At 45.9% G+C, this 22,687-nt stretch overlaps 1 protein-coding gene across 9 annotated transcripts in view; it reads left to right on the top strand.

Annotated features, from left to right (window-relative positions):
- ARHGEF9 (Cdc42 guanine nucleotide exchange factor 9) overlaps positions 1-22,687 on the top strand; it is a 213,635-nt gene that overhangs the window by 103,683 nt on the left and 87,265 nt on the right. The window contains exon 1 of one of the 9 annotated variants that reach the window (XM_075763710.1): positions 54-614. The exons of the other annotated variants lie outside the window; for them this stretch is intronic. Within the exon in view, the coding sequence (XP_075619825.1) occupies positions 585-614 (30 nt within the window). The 5' untranslated portion in view covers positions 54-584. Of the gene's footprint in view, positions 1-53; positions 615-22,687 lie in introns of those variants that run through there. 9 annotated transcript variants of the gene reach the window in all.

The raw sequence follows: 22,687 nt of genomic DNA, 5'->3' as shown, positions 1-22,687 counted from the left end.
AGCAACCCTGTTTCACACAGTCCATAAAAAGTCCATTCCTCCTGAGCGGCAATCCGCTGTCTTAAAGATTCAGGCACCCTTCTTGCCACGGGGAAAGGGTACATTTTTCCCTCTTTGGATGCTCCCGAAAAAGCATGTGTGTCAGGATGATCCCTGCCAGTCCCGTGTTCGCTGGGATTTTAATGCTCTTTCTTTAAGGCTAGTAAGAGGGCTTCCTTTCCTTCTGTTAAAGGCTTCCTCCCCCACCCTGGATATTTCCCACCTCTGTTTTAAACCTCACATGACAACTTAAAAGGGGGACGGGACAGCTCAGAGGTCTCTGACGTGATGGCTCTTTTTTGTCCTGCCATTTGGATTTTCCCCCAGGATGGCAGCAGCACAGCACTTGCTTATGCTTTGTAGTGAATGAAGATCTGCCCAGATTCGAGCCCTTCTGTGGGAATGCAGAGGTGCTTTCTCATCCCATAGATGAATGTTGTTAAGAGCTGCATGTTCACCTGACTCCTGCCCCCATCTGTTTGCATAATGTGGTTATATTTCTTTTTGGATCAGGTATTCAGTACACAGCCCAACTGCTGTGTATAATGTCTGAAGGAAAATTGCCAAAAATCCATGTAAGTTTTTTTTGTTTGTTTGGTTTGGTTTGGTTTAATTTGTGAATAGAACCCCTCTTCTGTAGTGTTCATTTCGTTTTGTTGTCGTTCCTTGATTTCTGTATTTAATGAATGCTGGTGGTGATGGGAGATCCGGTGCTCTTTGTGTACAGTGCTTGCTTGCATGTACGTATGTATTATGCCTGTATTGTATCTGTATGTGCTCTGTGTTGTTAATAATGCATCTGTGTCGATGGTGGTGGGGGGGGAGTGTTTCTATATTTTGCATTTGCAATGTGTATCTTTCTCAACTGGGTGTGATAATCATGTTCAATGTGTATCTCCCAGTGCAATGTTATGAGAGCTATTTTGATAAAATGCAGGGATTTGTTTCTATATGTGGAATCTCCAATGACCAGAAGTTAGGAAGCTTGAGGGAAACTCCCTAACATTAATAACTGTGTAATAATTGTCCTGCTGTGAAGAGGATGTTTGTTCAGGGGTTACAGCGGTGGCAGAGGATCGTTCTGCTGGGTCCTCATTTTGCCACTGATTTACTGTATGGCCTTGGGCACTTTCCTTTGCTGCCTTGGGACACCTCCTTCCCAGTTGTAGAAGAGGAACATCACCCCTTACCGAGGTGTAGCCAAGACCGATCAACTCCTATTTCTTCCCTTTCTGCAGTGTCCTGTAGCTGCAGAGCACCGTTGTTCTGGTCAGGCGGCCGGCGTACGGCAGTACAGTTGGACGACGAGTGTGTGCCCATGTTGGCCTAACTATGTGTAGCTGGATTCTGCCTGCTGGAAGTGGTGTAGACGGCAAGCTGTAGTGATTTATACTTCTCACTCAAAATAGATGCTCCTAGAGGAAGAGCTACTGGAGGAACCATGATATTATTTTTTTTATTTTATTGGTTATGTTTGAATTTCTTTCCTGCGTGGAAATGGGTCGTAATCTGACAGAGCCCACAGATGGCCAGGTTGTCTCTGACTCCTCTGTCCTCCTCACCAGGAAAGGACCGTGCAGCCTCCACTGCTTATTTCCAGGTTTTTTAGAGTATTAATCCTGCGTTGTTGGAAACACCATGCCCACGGCATGTTCGCTAGGACGTCTGAGCCCAGGGCAAGAAGCCCTCAGAGCTCTCCTGTTGATCGATGTGTTGGGCAGGCCTGAAAGCTTTACCACCTGAATCAAGGAGGGCCTTAGGCGGTGAAGGAGTGCCTGCATGAAGGTATTTAAAGAATTAGATCTGGATTTCAATGGACTCTGGTTTATTCATGCAGAAAATGTCATAGAGCGTGCTACTTTGGGGAGCTACCCCTGCTGCTATCACAGAGCCAGGGAAACTGAGGCACGTGGCGGTCAGAGAGCAGTGCGTGGTGGGGTGGGGGTTAGTAGCAGAGCTGGGAGCAGGAGCAAAGCTCGGGGGCCCGTCGGTCGCCTCAGCAAAGCAGGGTGGGCAGGCATGCCACTTGGTTTCTGGCTTGTACGTTTTTATCTGAACCTTGCCGTTTGGAAGTGTCGGCTTGTGCTGGGGAGCCGTGGAGCAAGCTGCTTGCAGTCTGGTGGAGGATCTCTTGTAGGGGATTTTGGAGCTCCTAGCGTAGCAGACTTCAGCAGCAGCAAAGTCTATCTGTGCCCATGTGGAAGGTCCCATGTGGTTTAGTGCCTGCCCCTTCTTTTGCATCAGCTGAGACATGTATAACATAACGTATAGACTGCTGCCAACGACTGTGTTTCTATTTTAGGCAGCATCTCCGGCTAAGTAAAGCTGGGGCTGCACAGCAAGCTGCTTTGCTCTGCAATCTTGTTTAAGTCTCTGAGGGATGAATCGTTTCTCTAGCCCTGTTGCCTTCCCCTAGGACCTGACCAGGACTTGCAAGGCAGACAGTCGTAGCCCCGGTGGGCGCTCGGGTGAGAGCAGGCGGCCCTGCAGCCACAGCGGTAAAATGGTCTCAATAGGTGTCATCACCCCATTGCCACAGCATGGGGTAAGGCAGCCTCACCTGTCAGCCTGGCCCGTTGTTTTTCCTTTTTTTTTTTTTTTTATTTTATAAAACCCAAAGTTAATTTCTAGGTCATTTATTGTTATTAGATCATCTTACTGCCCCACCACAAGCACAGGCAGCTGTGTATTCCAGCATCCTTTCCTTCTCGAGCTAAGCTGCTGCGCTGCGTTGCTGCAGGGACGTCTGCATTTTTGCCATGGGGCCGGTGGGGACTGTTGATGGAGCGGTCCTTCCCACTTTTTCTGGTGGAGAAAGCAGCGTGCCTGACTATCCTACTGCCTCTCAAAAGCGTGACCTCTGTCCCCAGATCTGCTTCCCCACCTGCCTCCTGTGGTGACCTTTGCAGAGCGTGTCCTGCCTGGAATGCTGAGGATAATTGTCATCGGGTTTGCAACACAGGCAGGGATGTACCTGAGCATCCCAGAGGTGCCCTGTGCCACCAGAGAGCCAACAACCTCACCGGTCATCAAGTAAAATTCCCTGGATGTTGCTGCTCGGGTTTGTTTGCATCAGTTCCCTCTCGCTACTCAGATGCTTGCCCCGAGCTGCCTGTTTCTAAAGGGTTAACCTGCTGGTGCAGGTTCTTGGGTCTGTAAAGGGAGCTCCGGGCTTCTGGCTGTGAGCGGGTGCAGCTCACATTCGAAAGATGCCGGGAGAGGAATCAGCCGAACTATGAGGATTTTGAAAGTAGCAAAGACCCTAACTGTGTAGGGGAGGTGTTTCTTATCATTTAAAAAATGCAATATGGCCTCAGCTACACAAATACAAATTTAGAGAAACACCCTAAGGATCAGTCTTTTACCCTGATAAGCAGTGGACTAATTTGCTGAGCGTATCTGTAGAAAAGTTTTGTCGAGTAAAATCGTTCCATTTGGAAAAAAAAAAAACCCATCAGGCTCTTGCTAGCATTATCAGAAAACAGATTTTTTCACAGGATTTCTACGGACCACATTCCCCGTGCTATTTCTGATGCTTCCACTCTCCTGTATTGTATTCGGTATATCTGACAAGGGTTTTTTAATAGGTTGTGCATTGAAGTTTCTGTTCTGATACCAAATTTAGGGAAGGCGTGTTATCTAAAATTCTTTCTTCCTGGCTTGATAAGGTGGTGATTAATTTTATGCAACTCTCTTCCCTTGTCTAGTTGAGCTTCAGTCAGTTTTAGTGTAATCTTGGAACAGTGTGATCAATCTTTAATATTTGTTTTTAAGGTTTATTCCAAAGCCTTTTAGGCATGCTGGATGTTTGGTCTTTTGTGAAGTTCTGTGAGAATTAAGTTAAAAAGTAATAATTATAGAAGGATTTGGAATCCACATGAAACATTCTAAAGTTTCTGTAAAACAAGAAAGAGCATCCTTTAAATGGCAGATGACTGATGTAGTTTTAGGTATGAAATTAGAATTTTATCACAAAGCTGGGTGCATAAAGCAGGGAATACTAATGGTGCCCATCTGTAGGAATGTGGCTATGTGTGTAGCTGTCTGATACAGGAATGAAGGAGAGGGACTGTTCCCTCTCCATAGGTACGTATAAGGTGAGGAGGTGCAGGGGCAGCTTCGCCTGTCTCTGCTGTGCACCACCGAGAAGGGCCGGGGGGGCACAGGGTGCTGCGCTGCGGAACCGCCTCCTGCTTTTGCCCAAACGCACTGGCAAGAGGAGGAGACGGGGCAAGGAAAACGGTTGTGCGTGGTGTAGCCATCTCGGCGAGGAGGGGACTCGCCCGGACCGCAGTGTTGTTGCGGGCAGCTCTCATCCCTGCCAGGCTCTGCGAGCAGGGGCACCCATGCTGGGGTAGCGAGGAAACTCAGCTGTCATCGGTGGAGCGTATCTGCCTTGATTTCGTGATCAGGAGCTGACATCTGGATAGATTTTCAGTCTCGTCTGGTCCAAGGTAGATGAATCTCTCATCCGATGCCCAGCAGCAGATCGAACCCATCTCCTGGACACCGAGGGTTTTGCAGAAGCCTCTAAAAGTCTTTCCTAAAGAATTAAAAGTACACACGCACACAGAGCAAAGAAACTAAACCTTGCAAACCTGCAGGCTGGGAACAAATATGCTTAAGGCTAACCGGCTGCCTTGCAATTATAAGTCTTCAACTAGGAGGAGCCTGGCTTCTTTGGTGCGTACCTGGAGCCTGGGAAGTGCATTCGGAGGCATTAACAGGATCGAGACCCTAGCTTTATGGAATTTAGAAAGCACTGGCTTGCTCCCCCCGCTGCACCCAGTGCCCTGCTGCAGGAGTGGGTGCTGACCAGCTAGGTGCTGGTGCCCCCCCCCCCCCGCCCCCAAGACTGGATGGCACTCTCAGCCTACTGCCATTTGCAGATTGTCACAGTGGCCCTCCACTGTCACAAAAGCCATTTTTCCAGCTCAATTTTAAGCTCAGTATGAGACTCTGTCTGGTTCCCAGAGCCCAGGTTTGGCTGGAGGTTGTAGGCAGCGTGTTACCGGTGCTGCTTATTTTGCCATCTCCCCCCATAGCTTCCCGGTTTCTTTTCTCTTCCTACACTCCCTGTGTTAAACAGTTGCTGTGTTTTGCCCCAGAAAATGTGATGGTTTCATCTCTCTCCAGCCTGTTTTTAGAACAGATGCCAGGCTGTCCCTCCCTCTTGTCCTCGCACACAGCAACGTGCATATGTGTGCATGTGTGTGCAGGCATTTGTGCATCTTTGTATATATTTCTCTTTACATATACAGGGAAACAGAGAGATTAAAACACATGTGCATATGTTTTCCTTCCCAGATATATTTTGGAAAATATGAGTCAGCAGCAGGCAAGAACATATTACATAATCTCTGGGACTGAAGAAAACCTTGCAATTTATTAGAAGGCAGGCTTTCTGCAAGCGGCATTTTTTAACATAATTTTGTTACCACACGTTGGTGTGTGCCGCTGGGTCAAGTGGCCTTATTTCCATCGTACACAGTGGTGACCGATGCAGAAATGTAGTCCCAGTAGCCTTGGGGTTTGTTATATTTTTAAACCCCACGGTAACAATAGCAGAGTCTCAGGGCTGTGATGATGATAACTTTTCTCCTCTTCCTTAACATGTTTTCCTGCAAAGACTCTGCGATTTTCCTTTTTGGTTCCCCCCGCTCCCCACCTCCTGCTGTTTTCTATAAAATCTCAGCGCTGAGAAAAATCGCACATGAGTGCAGCTGGAAATAAATGTTGCCCCCTCCGCCTCCCCTCTGCTCACGGCCACCCACCTCCACCGCCTACACCCAAATGGGAGAGTGAAGTCAACATCCACTTTTAGCCTTCGTCTCCTGCTCCTGCACGGCTCTCCCCACGAGCTCATTTCCAACGCCTTGCAGAGCGCGGTGGCTGTGCCTGCTTTACGCGCAGAGGGTGAAATTCGGAGGGGATTGAGCACTGTTTTAATGGCTTCTGCAGCCATAAGAGCACTCGTCTGGTCCCATCGGCAATCGTGCTATCGTATGCCTTAACGTAAGGGGACGAGAGAGGATACGCAGTTTTCTTCTTGTTCACTAAGCATCGCGGGGAGGGGGGAGCATCATGAATTATGGAGATACGAAGGAGCACAAACAAAAAACCAAATAAGATGGATCTGGCTCAAGTCAGACAGCAATAACATCAGGGGTTTGAATCCTGGGCTGCAGCGGGTGTTGTGAGTCACGGCACACGTGGGGGGAATGGGAAACAGTGGGGCCCCAAGCAGAGCGCGGTGGCTGGGTGCTCTTACCCTCTTGACTGTGCCGTATCTCAGTTTCTCCATCTCTTAATGGATGCCAGGCTTAATTTCAGGCTGTTCAGTTGAATCCCTGCACTTCTGAAGGATGCTTCGAAAGCCCAGAATGGGAATGGGCACTAGCAGAGTTAAAGGAAATACAGAAGAGGACTCATTTGTTTATTTTTAATTTTCCCAATAAAAACGAAAGGTTTTGAACTGCTTTCATCTCCCAGGGCACTGCAAATACTTCCACTGTGGCTAAGCTAGTGGTTGCCTTTCAAGCAAAGAGAAAGCTCTGTTGTGGTTTTAAAATATCAAAGCCTTCCCAAGGAGGCAGTAAATTGCCGTGCTGGCTGAAACCAGGAGTGCAAGTAGCTCCGTGCCCTGTCTGGGACAGTGTCTGAGACACACGCTGTAGAGAAAATTGAGAGAGACACAATAATTGATGGTGACGGAATAACCTGTTTATCCAGAGCACTCTGTCTTCACCCCCATTAGCTTGCAGGTTTCTGATGCTTGGAGACAAGAGATTTTAAATCTTCTGTATTTTTAAAACCACAAAAATCTCTGCTATAACCAGGAAATTCTCATGAGCTCAGCAGAGGGGGTGTGCTCTTCAGTCTGCCATCCATCAGGGCTCTCCATATTTTATTCCAAAGCCTGGTTGGAGCTATGTGTGTGTCTGCCCAGTGTTTGGAGCAGTTGGGGGGAATGATGGGATGCTCCTGGGGCTGGGGCTCGGGGGAACTGCCCCCACCCGTTTCCAGCCTCTGCAGCCCCATGGGTGATGCTGCAGAGACCAGTTCATCTTTCTACATCTTTGTTTCTCTTTCTGTAAATGTGCAGAAGGAAATTGCCCTTTCCTGTTAAGTGGTTTGACAGCTGAGGATGAAAAGTACTGTATTCAAGGTAGATTATAGCAGACCAAGGACTGCTGAGAAATTTCACTCTGCCCTTTGCAGGCAAAGGGGAGAGGGGGAGGCAGGCTTTGCAGGGGGCCTCCGGCAGACCAGAGCTGCTCCCTCCTTTAGTTAAAAGCAGCATCTTGAATTCCACCGGAGATCCCAACAGAGATGAGATGGCAAATGGTGTCAGCAGGGTTCCACCGAAGATTAATTTGGCCTCAGATATTTTGCATATGCAACGTCAGATTGCATCCTTATTACTCTCACTGTTTTAAATAGCATTCAGCTAGATAAGGTCTCTATACCTCTTTAGAGCCTTCAATCATAACTCATTAATAATACAGATGCTCTCTGTTATTAATTGATCCAAATTAGACTTTTTTGTTTCTCTAAGCCTTTTGTGGTATTTCTGTGCAGTTAAGAAATTAATCTGCGTTAAGTAGAAATACCTAAGTAAAAATAGTAGCATCAGAGTAGTAGCTTTTCACTCTTTTGTGGTATAAGCTCCAGGGCAGAACCATTCAGGGTAACCAATAATCCTCACCTCATAGCCAGGGCTATGATGCAGGAGAGGCTCACCATGCATGAAGGAATGGCACAAAAGCCACCCAAGGCAGCCCAGCCCTGCTCTGGATGGTGGGATCCCCCTGGAAGGGCTGTCTCCTGGAGACACGCTGTCTCTCTGACTGACACGAGCTCGCATTTTACTTCCCAGATCTTTCCTTTTAGAGGTTCTGTGTTTGGCCATCCTCTCCCCAAAAGGTAGGTTGTTCCCTGGGGCACGTTCCCTCCTGTTTTGTCAAACCTGGCAGGAAACGTCCCTAGTGGTTAGTCTCAGATGGTCATGAAAGACTTCCACTCATTCCTTTGAATAGTTCTCCCACAGCTGAAAACATCTCACCGTCACTAGCAGTGGTTTTAGCTTTCTTTTATTTCCCTTTTTCCCTGTTTCTACTGCAGTTTTACCTTTGCGGGTTTTTTTCCAACTCAGGTAGAAATTCAAGCAATGCTAATACTAATACTTGACATTCTTTATTCCGGCATCTTAAAAATGTTTTGTGAAGTTGGGTTACTTAAAAGCCTTTGTGCTTTATACATACTCGAGTACTTTTCTATTTTAAAATGGAAATGGGTGCCTGAAAACCCTCAAAAGTCAAATGACAATCAAAGTCTTGGGACTACTAGCAGTTTTCTCTATCATCTACAGGAGCTCAAGAGTAGGGTTGTATAGGATAAGTACAAAGAGACTGCTATGCTGGTAAGAGGCCAATGCATCTGAAAAACTTAACCCTGATGCTCTTGAGGGCTGGGCTTGGTGTCTGACGTTCCTATTGCTGGCTTGGCTGGAAATCCCATGTTTTATCATCTCGTTTTCATGTCCATCCCTGTGCAGCAATGGCCAGCAAATGGCTGGAGTGGGGCTAATGGCGGCACTGCCCTTGTCAGTGGTAGCTGGACTTGCTTTACAAGCTTTTCAGAAAAGCAGAGCTGTTTTCCCGTAGTCCATCGTTCCTCCCCATGTTCCTCCCTCTCTGTGGCTTGTGAGCAGGAATCAGGACAATAGATGGAAATTTATGTCCTGGAGGCATGCTACGAGGGTATCCTGAGGGTTCAGAGCAGCTCACAAAACAATTGCCTCTGATGAATGCTCAGAAGTTTCTGTGAGTTTTCTCAGCAGCTGTAGTCAGTGCTCACAGTGGGTATTTTCACCACTGACCAGCTATTCACAGGGAAATGTTACAAGGCTGTGTAAGCCACCAACAGTATAATCTTTCTAGTAATAAAACATAAAAATGGATGCAGAGCAATTTGGCCAGAAGAAGAGCGGAAGGAAAAAGATAGTTAAAAATCCAAGGAGTGATTGTTGAAATGCAAAAAGGATCTAGAAAGCAAAGATGCAAAAATAAAATCTGAAACGGAAATGAGTAACGTTTTTACAGCATTGTATAACTCATTTTAATTGCAATCCATCTAGAAATCTATTTGAGGCAAGAAATCAATTCTGCATTGTAGAGTGAAGCATTGGTCTTCCAGATGTTTGCAGCTTTCTGGATTGTTATTTTCAGCTTCCTTCCACAGTTTATTGGAATCCCTTCTTCCTTGCAGTGGCCATGGAAAGACACCCCCCCGGTTGCATTGCAGGTGGGGCTGTAAGTGGAGTGTCCTGGGGCTTTCTGCTCTGAACTTTCCCTCTTGTCTCTTGAGAAACACCAAGAGGCGGTTGTACTGGTTAGCATGGGGAGTTGGAAGCCCCAGGGTTTCTATAGGATAACCCCGCTTTGGAGAGGACCATGCTACGTCTTCCAGGCAAGACTGAGGTGGTTGGGATGGACTGTTGCCCACATGTAGGGAGTTCCTGTTTTCCCTAGACAATGCTTCTGTAGGAGTGGTAGAGCTGGGGCCATCCTGTGCTATTTACTCCGATAACCTCTTTTAAATACATTAGATCAGATTGTGCAACATAGGCATTATAGCTGCCTAATCATCGGGTATTTGTCTTTCACCGGGTGTATCCTCAGCCTGCTTAAGAGACTGGTTGAAGTCCATCAATGTTAAAGGCTTCTGGTATCTGGCAGGGTATGGTATGTTTGTCTTGGGCAGAATTAAGTCCTGAATCTAACACGTGTCATTGATGTCATTCCCAGAAGTCTTCTGAAAGGCCAGCGTGATGCACCTGACATTTCTCTTGTAATTGGTGGCATTTGTGAAGGAGGTTTTACCTTGTTTCTTGTCCATCTTGAGCGTTCAGGGCTGCTGACAGTGATTTGCATTGAATCCAGTTCTTGGTAAGCGCCATGCAGAGACTAAAGCAGCAACGTGTCTGGGCAGAGCTCAGTGCTGCTGCCAAGCCACCCTGCGGCATGGGACAAGCATCCCTCTCCTCCTGGGAGGTAGGCTCTGCTTCGCTCTGCTTCTCATGGGCTTCTGTGAGATCTTGCTTACCCAAGCTCACAATTTGGCTTTGGGTTGTGCAGATTGCTGACTAAGTGCCTCTGCTTTGTGCATCGGGGACTTGAGGAGCTAACCACTGCTTCCAGAATGTCCCTTTAGACTTGGGCTCCTCCTGCCTCTTGTAGTGCCTGGCATGCAGTCCTGAGAGCTGGACTCAAGCAGTGGGGCAAGAAGTAAGCAACTCAGGAGGCAAACCGGGCTCCTCGGAGATCAGACATCTGTTTGGAAGTCGGATTTACGGACAGGTGAGGGTTTCAGACAGGAATCCAAGGGAACGGGAGACTTTCCTGACAGCCAGACACTTAGAAAGATTTCCCAGCAGAATGGCCCAAAACAAGCAATTGACTCCAGATACGTAATATCTCCTCTGACCTCCCTCCTCGCTTCCAGATGTCCCCCCTCACCTTGTCTCTCTCAGACTGTCCTTACATGTTCAGCGGAAACGTATCTGTCACCGCTCCATCCCATCTGGGGAACAGTGGTGCTACACGCTATTTCCTTAGTGGGAGCTGTGCTGACTTCCCTGCTTGGGCAAAGAAGAAATTTCCCTCGTGGGACAGCACAGCGTGATTTGGCTGGTGAGTCTTTTCACATTAGTGATAGATGCAGTCTCTAGTCCTTGTTTCTGCTGACAGGGTACTAAATACCTTCCCGTTCAAATTACTTGCTTAGAGCATCAGAGAGAGATGGAAAGAGAGTTTGCAGTAGGTGTACCAGGTTGGGATGAATCTGAAGAGGTTGCATTGCAGAGAAGCTGTCGTAGTCTGGGAAGGAGGTGAGGAAAGGGAAGATGCAGGCTTTTCCAAATGGAGAGAGTGCAGATGAAAGAGAAGGATACGATGCAGGAGGTAAAACTAAGTATAGTGGAGTGGTGTTATAAAGGGAAAACTGGAGCTGGAGTTCGGGACAAAGTAGAACATGCAGAAAATGTAATCCACTAGGCCATGGATTTGTATTTCTGGAAAATAACTGAAGAACCTTCACATGGGGCAGTTCTCATGAGATTGGAGAAAATACCAGAACAGCTACTCAAGGGGACAGTCTTCCTTTGGCTTTGAGCAGAGCAGATGATTCAAATATGGTTTTTTGAGCACAGAGCCCCCTGAATTGTAAGGAGAACTGCGTTTCCTCGCATGCAGGCACCTCTGGGCAGCACCAGCAGGATTTGCACAAAATAGAGTTTATTCTAATGATAACTGCAGAGAGGAGCAACAGACCTCCCAAGGACAGATGGGTTCACAAGTAGAAGGGCTCTGGAAATGGGCTGTTGGTAACACTGGAGCAAAGAGGAAGGGAATATTTTATTATTATTATCTGGAGTAGATTCAAGCCTTAAACAGATGGTAGGATTTGCCAGTTTGACGTGTTAGAAAGCTCAGCGTTGGAGATTTACAAGCCAGTCAGTCAGTTCCATCCGTCACTCTGGCTGCGGGGTCCTGTGTCCACCAATGCTTTGTGAACCTGAAAAGACTTAAGTAAAGGTCACGGTTTGGTTTGGTGGTGATGCCGGTGTAGACTGTGGTTATGGGTCCTAGGAGCTTATGCTGCAAATAAGTCGTGGTTTTGGCACCGGTCCTAAAGAGGAGGAAACAAATAAGTGAGATTTCATACGCTGGAATCAGTGTTTTGATTACTGCTTTTGAATGATTGATAGAGGTGGATTTGGCTGTAAGAAAAGGATTTATCTTGGCAGTTCAATAGCCTATTCCAAACCTTCCTGATCTCTACAGTGTAGTCAGAAGTCCCTTGGATTTATGGATGACCTTAGAAAGCACAGGCAGTATTTGGTCAGCTGGGGTACTAGAGAGACAAGGCTATGGAGCCTTATCTGTGTCCAGCAGCTTCAGTATCTTATTTCTAAAAAGGCTCCTATATTCATTACCAAGAGCATCAGGTTCTTCTTCTAACACACACAAAAAAAGCCTTAATTCTTAAATAATTCTGTCCCATCCTGTGCCACTTATTCATAAACTCTCCCTCCTTTACACTGAGTATAAATACAGAACAGACTTTTTTCTCCCATTTTCTTTACCTGCAGTAGCACCAGCCATTTTAAAACTGAGCTGAAACTCCAGGGTTCTTGCTAATCCTGATGGACCTAATAGGGGAGAACACTGGGGTGGGATTCTGGGAGTCTGGAAATGAGCCCAAGACCTTCAAAACCGTGAACCTGATTCTCAGTCAACTAAGGCTTCTGAGCTTTCCCAATTTGTTAGGAAGTCACAAGATTCTTATAGCTATCAGATTTTAATTTTTCATCTTAGACTGTCGTGTATTGAAATAAGATATCAATAATTTAAACCTATCCACTTTCAGGAGAATCATTTTGAAATGATAGTAAATATGCATCCAGTTTATGGAGAAAAACATAAAGGTTTAGTCTCTTTGGAGTTTGTATTAACAGATATGGCACTTACCTCTTCCCAGGGTGTTTGGAAGGTGCTCTCTACACATACTACCCATCCAACCCCAAGAAAAGGCTTTTTTTTTTTTTTTTTTTTTTACTGCCTGATGTAATTAAAAGCAAAGAATGTAAAATGCTTGTTGGCTGTTGCATGCTCACAAACACGCAGACTGTGCCACAAGACACTGATTTGCAGCCGCACACACCAGAAATTGCCTGTGCACACCTGCACAAGTGCGGTGGGCGCGTGGACGTGTAATCACACATCTACAGAGCAAGGTAAAGGCGACCCCCTGTGCGTGCAAGAAATCTTGAGTTGTGTGCAGCTTCGGAGAACCAACTATATACACGTTACCGTGTATGGATTTGGACACATGGGATTCTTACGTAGTTTCTTATGTGTACGGTTATTGCATGTACAGAGACAGACCTCTGCTGCTCACGGATTTACACAGAGATGCCTGCCCACTTTGACTCAGATCCATGGTATTTTATTGTTGCTTTGAAGACTCTCTAAAAATTCCCTGGCATTTATCCAAAAAGAGTGCCAGTAGCCTTAAACTCAACTCATTTCCTTTACATCAAATCAGAAAGCTCATCAATAGCAATCTCAGACTCCAGCAGGGAACACAAAGGCATTTTGGATTTGACACCCTCAATCGCCTTGTGGTAAATAGGTCATTGCTAATACAATAGCAGTAATAAACCACAATGTATGAATTTAGGGAGTTAGAAATGATGGTGTTTGTGGTCCTTTTCCTTTGGTAGCAGGTACCATTTTTAGTGGCAGCAGAATGATTTAGGTAACATTTGCTTGTTACTTTATGGAATCAATGAACAGCATCTTATCATAAGTGTGTGTCTAGGGATTGATAAATGCTCAGGTGCTTTTGCACCTCTGTGGTTACTTTTTGTCACTAATGTGAGCTTAAAAGATAAGGTGAAACCCAGGAGATCACTGCTGCTAGTCCTCTCGCTCCAGACTGGACCTCTAACCCGTTTGTTGGAGCCTTTTCCCAGCAAGTTGCTCTCAGAGCCTTTGGTTTTTCTAGCAGCAATGTCACACATGATAGAGGGACTCGAAGGGGCCAGTTTTACCTTTAAAGTCTAGGTTTAATTTTTTCTGTTAAAAAAAATGTGTTTCGACAGTTTGTCACATCGGCTCAGCCTGCCATGTCGTGGGCAGTGAAGTGTTAGGAAGGAAAAGCAAAAAGTATTTTGATGAAGGATCAAGTCAACTCACTAATGTTTTTTGAACATCTCCTGTGCTGACCTTGGTCCATGCAGACACACGCCTGCTCCTCTGGCTCTCTTGTCTCTGGCAGAGCTTTTGGAGGTGCCGAGAGAATTGCCAGGCAGGATTTGGGGACACTTGGGTAAAAGTTTTGAAGGGAATTTGCTGGAGGTTTGTGTTTTGCAGCAGAGACATTTTGCCAGCTTCTCCTGAATTGAAAGCTCCATCATGTGTTTATTTTTGAACTGAGGAGGAGGCAAGGAGGGAGGTATCATCATCAGGCTTTTTTATAGCAATGGAGAGTGGGGAGGGCAAAGTCTGTGTATCACAAGAGACCCTAAATCTCCGTGCTAGGGTTCAAGAAAAGCACAAAAGCAGCCTCTCTTGTGGGCTTTTTTTTCACTAGACAAACATTTGATATTTTACCTTCATGCCGCTAATGAATCAACTGAGAGAACTACAAAAGATAATGTACTTCTATTTTTGTATCTTCTACTAATGAAGCTCAGGCTAGAATTTTCCCCTGTATGATTGGCTAAAACAAGGTAGGAAAAATTCAGAGGGAGAGGACGACGGAGCGAGATGCGAAACATTTAGCAGCGTGCATCTATGCGGTCTGGAGAAAAAGTGCAACGCCTTAGTGAAACAGAGTGCTTGGAAAGCAAAGCAAGAAGAGAAGCATTTTATTCATATAAAATTATCACTAGAGGATGGGTTTCTCTGGGAGGAGCTGTGGCACAGGGCGGATGGAGGCAGCGGTGCTGTCAGGACTGTGCTGCTGGCTCTGAGTTCTTGGCACGGCTGCTGAGCGGTGGGCTGTGCACCAGGACTGCGTTGCACAGCCCCTAGCCACCAGCGTGGTCTCGCTTTCTGTAAAGCATCCTCTTTGACTTGGCAGGATTCAAGCACTCCATCAAAAGTTCATTAATATGTTCAGTTGGAGACACGCGGCTGCGTACAGCCTGCTAGGAAACACTGGGGACAGGAACATAATGGACCAGACTAGATCAAAGAGAGCAAAAAATGCACAGTGCGTTTAGTATTAGCGGAGAAGAAGCTGCAGAGGAGAGCACAGGTAGCGGTGCAGGGGCTCAGGGCTGACCTGCGTTGACATGTTAATCTTAGCCGCAATATTTGACACCTAGGCACTGCAGTGATTGATACATCCTGAACACCTTAGCTGGATGGCTGCTAGATAGGACTGTGCGAGCTGAGGGCTCGGTGCGCAGGCTTAGCTAATGCTGGTGTTTGTGGTTCAGCATCAAGATGAAAAGCAAGCCTAAAGTCTCTGTATCTGATAGCTTGTTCTCCAGCAATTTCAGTCCCAGACAGTGGAGATTCGGCCTCGCTGCTTGAAACCAGGCTGTGGTGGGAGTCAGCCTGGTAGGATTTGATTTGCAGCTATGATGAAATTGGAAATTAGATCTGGGGAGCAGCCCATGTGAGCCGGTTGTTGCAGAGGTGAGAAACTGCTCCTAAACTGCTCAAATGCTTCTGAAAGATTCAAGTTAAAGGTCTGAGGATTTGACATTTTCTTTCATAATAAAAGAGACAGAGTCATCAACATACAGAGCCAGTGAGTGATTTTGTTAATTTGCTAAACTGCAGTGCTGTCACTCAGTGGAAAATAAGACGTTGTTTTTTATTTGTGAAACACGAGTGGGGAAAGTAAAGTATAAATCACAAAAAAGCAGCATTCGCTTAGGTTTTCCAGCAGCTGATTTGAGCTAACCCAAGGGATCTGAAGGCCACGGGTCCTTGGTGTCCTTGCTTACGTTTTGGGAGTAATAATGTGCAATATATGCACCTCAGAGAAACCAGCTGCGGTATTTCAGTACTTGACTAGTTGTGTCATTGCTTCGACCCCCCTTTGAAGGGGACAAGGAGAGGATGTGCACCCAGTGAGAAAAACCAGGGGAAATAGGAGTGTGCTTGAAGAGTCGCCCTCAGATAACAGAAGATCTATGTAGAAATTTGTTCTCTTAAAAGGAGCCCAAATGTGGAAGGGTGTTTTATAGTGCCCGTAAAAAGAGCTGTTAATAAAATTAATCTGGAAGGGAAGGGCAGCACAGAAAGAAAGATGAAATTTTACAACCCTAACATACAGTAGATGAAAAGTGTAAATCCAGCCCTGGCTGGTAGTGTCTGGAAAGCATTCCTGTTTGACCCCGAGTAATGTTGCAGCTTCGGTCCAAGGGGACAGATACCCACACCACCGTTACCGTAATTCATGTCCCTCTTTGAAGATACAGTTGTCAAGGCCAAGGCTGAACTGCCTTGAGCCCGAGAGATCGTTGTATCTATGGGTGAACTGGTGTGGCGCAAACTTGGGCTGCTGCGGCTACGGTATGTCGTGTGCGTTATTGCAGGGCTTCAGTCTGTCAGCGAAAGAACGGCGTGTCCGTAAGGGCAGGAAGAGGGAGAAAAAGGAAAGGATGAACTGCTTGGATCAATTCAGAGCACGCTTTATGGGAAATACGAACCTACACGCACATAGGAGATTTATGGAAAATGTAAAGACAAGGGAAGGTGGGCAGCATGCTCACGTGTAATGCTAACGTTTGTCGTCTGATGGTGTTAAGTCTGAAGGGTCCTGTGATGGATTATTTTAGCTTTTCAGGAAAAGTTTTATCTCAAAAATGCAGAGAGCTTAGAACACTAGGAAAGCAGAAAAAAATAAATGGCACCAAGTTAATGTGGGAAACGGTGAACTCTTGCGCATAGGAAGCACAAAACCTGACAGCTGGGAAAGACGGCTGGCTCTTTGATAAAAGGTAATGGCTGAGGCTTCCCTGGTTCACAGAACTGTGGTTTTGCTTCTGGCCTTTTAAAAAATTGAAGCTTGAAAATCTGGAAGAAATAGACTTTTTATTTGGTTAGTGTTTTGGACCTATAAAACTGAAAGTCATAATACTCTGTAAAAAATTTGAGGCGATTTGGGAATACAGCGTTCCTTATTAAGCTCTACGGGTTTTAGAGACTCCTTATGTTTTCATAGCAGCGTAGGGGTATGACCTCTATAATGTTCAACAGGATACTTGAAAAATTGAGACCAATTTAACAAGAATAGCTGCTGCCTTGGTGCTCCAACTCTTCCATTTCTTTTCTGGCTGGAGTGAAGTTCATAATGGTTTAACTGAACCTTTTAGTTGCTAAAAAAAAAGATTGTTGTGGTCTGGGCATAAGGGACTAGTTTGTGACAGGTATTTTATCAGAACCATTTGTCCATGGCTGGAATAAAAAAGTGAAATGTCATAACTACAATATTTTGAAGAAGGTGGGAAATTGTCAGTTTTCAATGTTATTTTTGGCCATTATAACAAAATATATTGTTATTTGGGAGTTCCAGGGAATACAAAACCCTGGGGATAAAGAGGAGATGTACCAGTCATTTGCCAGCTGATGTTACCTGCCATCTCGGGGGCAGCAGTGTGTTTGCACCAGACCTAAAGTGAAGCCCCAAGTCCAGAGCATGTCAGCTGCAAGCCTGAAATCCGGCAACAGAGATGTTTTTCTGTAGCTGGAATTTTGAATGCTGTATGCCTGGAAATCAGAAGAACCAATTTATTTAAGATAAGAAATGGTGCACATTGTGATTTTTCCTCCTCCGGCATGTCAGGTTTGTCTTTCACCTTGCTTTCTCTTTGTTTCTAAATTACATTTGCCCAGTTTGCTGCACCAGGCAGAGGATGCTGGTACTATGGCATCTGCAAATGGAATGCTCTGTTCCCTGCACTCTTCCCTGTTTTGTGAATTTTGCTGCTAAAGCTCTGTGTGTTTGCAGGATAAGCACCAGTCCTTGTATATATGTATGTCAGTGGCACTTTCGAAGAGCAGCCAGAATAAATATTATCGTATTTCTTTAATACATAGTATTTTCTAAGGTGAAATAAGAATGTGGCTGCCTTTCTCCTGCAAGAAGCTCAAGTGAGCTTTTGGAGAGGCTGGAGAATAGTGTGCTACAGGAGTTTTCAGTCTTTTAACCTTTCTCTAATTGATGAATAATTCCTTGCTGTTGAGTGCAGAACAGCGAGTTTCTTTAGGGGTCACACAGCACCTCCCTCTTTTTAATATTGCTTTACTGATATGTTGAGTCTGAACTGAGAATTAATTGCTTATAATACTTTCTTCTTCCAAAGCCTCCATCCTTGAGGCTGGTCCCTTGCAAAGCCAGAGAGTGGGCAGCCTTCAACCTTTAGTAATGATTGCTCAGGACTGGTGCATGTTTAAACCAAAGAAATTCAAGAGGTATCTTGATATACGTAAGAAGGGAGAGTGATTTCCACCTCGGGTCTGGCATGTGGTTATCTTGGACGGGTGGTGGTATTCTCAGTAACCCCGTGAGGCTGCCCGCAGAGGTAGGAAATGCAGTGGCACCGCTCACATTACCCGTAAGTTAGGATAACATCCTCTCCTGCCATCCATGATCCTTTGTGTCAAGGTGTTTGGAAGATAGCATCAAAAGAAGCGGCTTGGACTGAAGCTTGTTTAGGGCAGGAATGTTTTCCTGAGCAAAAAGGATCTGCCAGGCTAGGGGAAGGGATGCTGGCACTGTTGCACACTCCAGTGTCTTTCCTTACGGATAGGTTAACTCATCTGCGCTGGTCCTGGGATTTATCCGCGTGCTCTAAAGTCAGTGGCACAATCCCAGATTGTCCCAGGGCGCTGTGATCCTGCACGATTATCTTTGTTGGAAAGCAGGGATTAAATTAAATTTTTAAAAAACCTGAACGACCAAGCGAAATCTGCTGGCTGGGCTGTTTGGGGGGGTAAAGGGAACTGAGCAGCCAGGCGAGTTGCTCTTCCCGTCCGAGCATAGCAAACCGCTCTGGGAGTTCTCGTGGGTGATGGAGAATGGGAAAGATCAATCTGAAACTGCAGTTAGCCCTCATCAAGATGCTTTCCGTTCTTCTCTCACTGTGGATGTGTGCTCGCAGGCTGGCATGTCACTCGTCAGAGCCACTGCAATACTAACATTTTTGGCTGGCAACCGAGCCAACTGTCCACCCCAACTGTCTCCTTGTCCTTCCTCCTCCCCCAGCCGAGTTTGAGTTTGCTCTGGGTTCATTAATATGCTAATCCTCCTGCGAGGCTGCACTAGTCCCCACTCGCCAGGCTTGTGGCTAATATCTGCAGTTGCTGCAGCAAAAAGATGATTGCCTTTCTGTGTCATTAACAGCGTGAAAGAATGCAACTGAGGTGTCTGGTCTTGATGGCAGAGAGGTTTTGGAGGTGTGTGCACCATTTCTTTGGGGCCTTCATTAGATTCTATGTAAAACTCTTAAATAGTGAATGGATGATGACTGAGTAATTACTGTCGTGGTACCTTCATCCCGCTTGCAGTCTTTCAGTAACATGGCAGGTGCACTTGTGTCCATGTATGCACACACAGCAATGTTTGGAAATTAATGAAATTAACAGAAGCTTAAAAGCTCAGAGCAAAGCTCTGTTGCTAATTTTCCAGAAGCACCACTGAAAGAAAGAGAATTTCATGCAGGACACCAAAAAACCACTCCAAAAAGCAAAGAAGAAGGAAAGTCCCTCCAGGTTTCAGTTCAAGAATTACCCTGATGTATCAGCTGCCCATGGTTTTCTCTGCAAAATATCCCTTGGGTCCCTCTCAGTCTGGTATTATTTCCAGCACTGAGGCTGGGAAGTGGGGAGGCAGCAGATAAGGCCCCTTTTCAGCCAGAGCCGGTGAGCTGTGCCGCAGGAGGACCAGGAGCCCGGCAGCTCTGGGAGCTGGCGTCAGGCTCAGCTCCTGCGCCCTCCCAGGGAGCAGCATCCAGCTGGTGGGGAGCTGACAGGTCTGCCAGCTTGTTTGCAAGGGTTGTAATCTTTAAGGTATCGAGCAGCAGAGTTTAAAAATAACAGAAAGAAATCTCCCTTCTACAAGGCACAAATAAAAAGAGGATGGTTGAGATAACAGTAATTTAAAAACTGTTACTGCCTCGGGCGCTGCAGTGGAAGGAATTGCACGTGCACAGCAGTTTTCCCCATGGACAGCAGGTGCTTTCCTTCTTGTCCAGCTGGGGGAATCCAGTTTTCATTTTCGTTTTTCTTTAGCTTCTTTAGTTTTTCTTCTTCATTTTCCTTTAGCATTCTTAGGAATGTGCTCCTAAGCCCTGCTGTACTGAATTTGCAGTATGAGAAGAGCAAGTTGGGGGGGAGGCTATGTTGTGTTGAGTTTAATTTCTATTCAAAATCCATGCTGTTGGAGAAAAGGAGTTTCTGTCCTGGTTGAAGCAAGGAATTTGGGATGAGATGCTGTAATGTGCTTAGAAGCTTAAAATGCAAGGTCAGCAGCAGTTCATGTGTCTGAGACCTAGTGAGCTGTGTACGGACCCCTGCATCACCTTTCAGGCACCACAGAGAAATTTAGGGGTTTTGGGGGGAGGGAAACCGTAGACCAGCGATGCCGAGTGATGCTTTGCAGCCCTGCTCTGAGCTGCCCCAGAGAGGCTAGACGCAGCCACGGTGCTGCTGCCTCATGGCTTAGTGCTGGGGCGTTCACCTGGAGACTGTAGGATCTTTGGGATGGATGTACTATTTTGTGAGTGTTTTCGTCAAGGTGAAAGCAGCATTGCACAGACCTTGGTAGCGTTAGGGAGTGAGGAGCTGGTGGAGTTAGCTGGTTTAAAACCTCTACAATGACATTTTCAGAGCAGCCTCGCAGAGCAAACTCCCAGCTATGTCCGAAGCAAGTTTCTGCATGCTTGAATCATTTGCATGCATAAGTATAAATCTGCATTTCCCAATAAAGCTCTGTCAATAAGAGTACCACATCTTCTGGTGCAAGGCAATGCTTAAATTAAAGCTGCTAGAGAAGAGACTCGTAGGAAGAGCGCTAAGCAGAGAGGGGAGATAAGGAGAGTGGCTGAGCTGCAGAGCTGTCGGTACACAGCTCATCTGCAGCTTCGAGCTTGGGTGGTATCACGTCTGCGCTCTGCCTGAGACTGGGGGCTTTAGAGGGAGAATGAACTGGCAGAGCATCCAATCTGGCCAAAATAAAGAGGGATTAAATTCTGGAGGAAGGATCAGGAGGGTTTTTCATCTCTTATCCAGGAGGTTTGCAGTGCAGGCACCTGGAGGTTGATAGACATGCCCAATAAATCTAAAAAAGACACAGAAGCAGAAGTAATCGTTAAGGCAGTGCTGAGGAGGGCTGACGGGAAGTTACTTGGGACACATGGCTGGTTTTGCTGCACTGTGGTACCTTCATCTGTGTTTTGGTGCTCTCTTCCCCAGGCATGTTCTTTGTCTCCTAGGGCTGGTTAGTTTTGGTGGTGTTAGAAAGTCCATAAGCACCACTGTGTATAAGGAAATGATACAGTCTGAAACATCTGGATACTGCCAATTGCATAAGCGTGTGTCTGTGTGGGTGTACCTATATGTTTGCATGGGACTGTATAGGATTCGTAGTGCATGTATGTGGACCTTGAGGTGTGTGCATGTTTATTATTTATTGTTATTTTTTTCAGTGTGGAATACTGAATATGGCTTTTATTCCTTTATTATCGGTAAGGGGAGAATCGAATTTGGCTTGGATACTCACAGAAATGTCTGGGAATTATCCAAGTAAAATCGTACCATTTCTCAAATGTGGATGACCTGTCTACCTTCTTCATTTCCCTTAATTCTTGGTCTCCCCCTAATATTCTTCCCTTTACCCAGACATCTTGCAGGAGTAGGTAACCCAATCCTACCCTGGGATAAGACGACCCAATCCTCATCTCATTCACACCCGTACAAACCAGAAATAAAATCTATTGGAAACTGGGAAATCTAGCATATTGACATTGATTTCCCAACTCTGCTGGTGGTTTCTGGATTCCTGTCTACTTGAAACTGGACTGAGAACTATTAATTCAGGAAACAGTAATTTGAGCTTGATGGGGATGTATGGACCTTAAGCCTTCCTTAATATAAAATCAGCTTAGTGCCCTCAGTTGGAAGAAAGCTCTCTCTGCTTTGACTACGCGACATGAAAGCTTCGTGTTCTTCTGACCTAAGGTAGACCAACATGCACTGGCACTGGGGCCTGGGACATCCCATTGACTGTTTCTTCAGACAAGAAGGTTGTCCACTCACTGGGCTTTGGAGACCAACCTTGATTTAGCATTTCTGTTCCTCGCTGTGTTTATGCCTTTATGGGGCCCTTGAATTATTTAACAGGAAAGTGAGTTGCTGAAGAAACATCAGCCTGTTAAAGAAAGTTTCTGGAGCTTTTAGTTTGAAGAGTATTTTGAGGAGGGATTTGAGCTTGATGGGGATGCCAGAGAAAGTTTGAAAGTATGGAAAATGTCTCTGTCTTTCCTTAGGTGCAAAAATAACTATTTATTCAAGATAAGAAAAATTTCTGCGGGTGGATTGCTAAAATGATGGGGAGGGATGGAGGAACTTGGCAGTGGGTATCTTTTTCAGCTTGATTTCTTCAATGGTTTTGTCAAATTCAGTTTTCTTAATGTGGATACTCATGGAGAGGCTGAACTTTCGTACATATCCTGCTCTTGTGAACCTGAGCATCTCTTTCTTTTTTTAAAATACAGAGATGTTGCAGGTTAATACTTGTTGCACAGATGTCCTGAGCTGTAGCAACTGCTGAAGCTGAGGTGTGAGTAGAAAAGGGTCTGCTAGTGTGGGAACAAATCCTGTCCTGGAGCAGGAGGAGGTGTTTTGAGGTGGGATTGTTGTGCATTGCTAGTGGCAAACCACTGCTCCGGTAGAGCTCTTACCGCTTCTGTGTGAAGCGAGAGGACTTTCTGTAGAAGCAGGTTCAGGGCCCGTTCCCTGTTAAGGCAGCTTTGACATGAGCCACGTGCATCCCTCCGGAACGAAAGAAGGTGAAAAGGGTTAAAAAAAGCCACATCTGGCTACCTCCTTCCTAGCGAAAC

This window comes from Balearica regulorum, chromosome 11 (genome assembly GCF_011004875.1).
Source record: "Balearica regulorum gibbericeps isolate bBalReg1 chromosome 11, bBalReg1.pri, whole genome shotgun sequence".
In the NCBI taxonomy this organism is placed as follows: domain Eukaryota; kingdom Metazoa; phylum Chordata; class Aves; order Gruiformes; family Gruidae; genus Balearica; species Balearica regulorum.
This window is presented reverse-complemented; position numbering and strand designations above follow the sequence as displayed.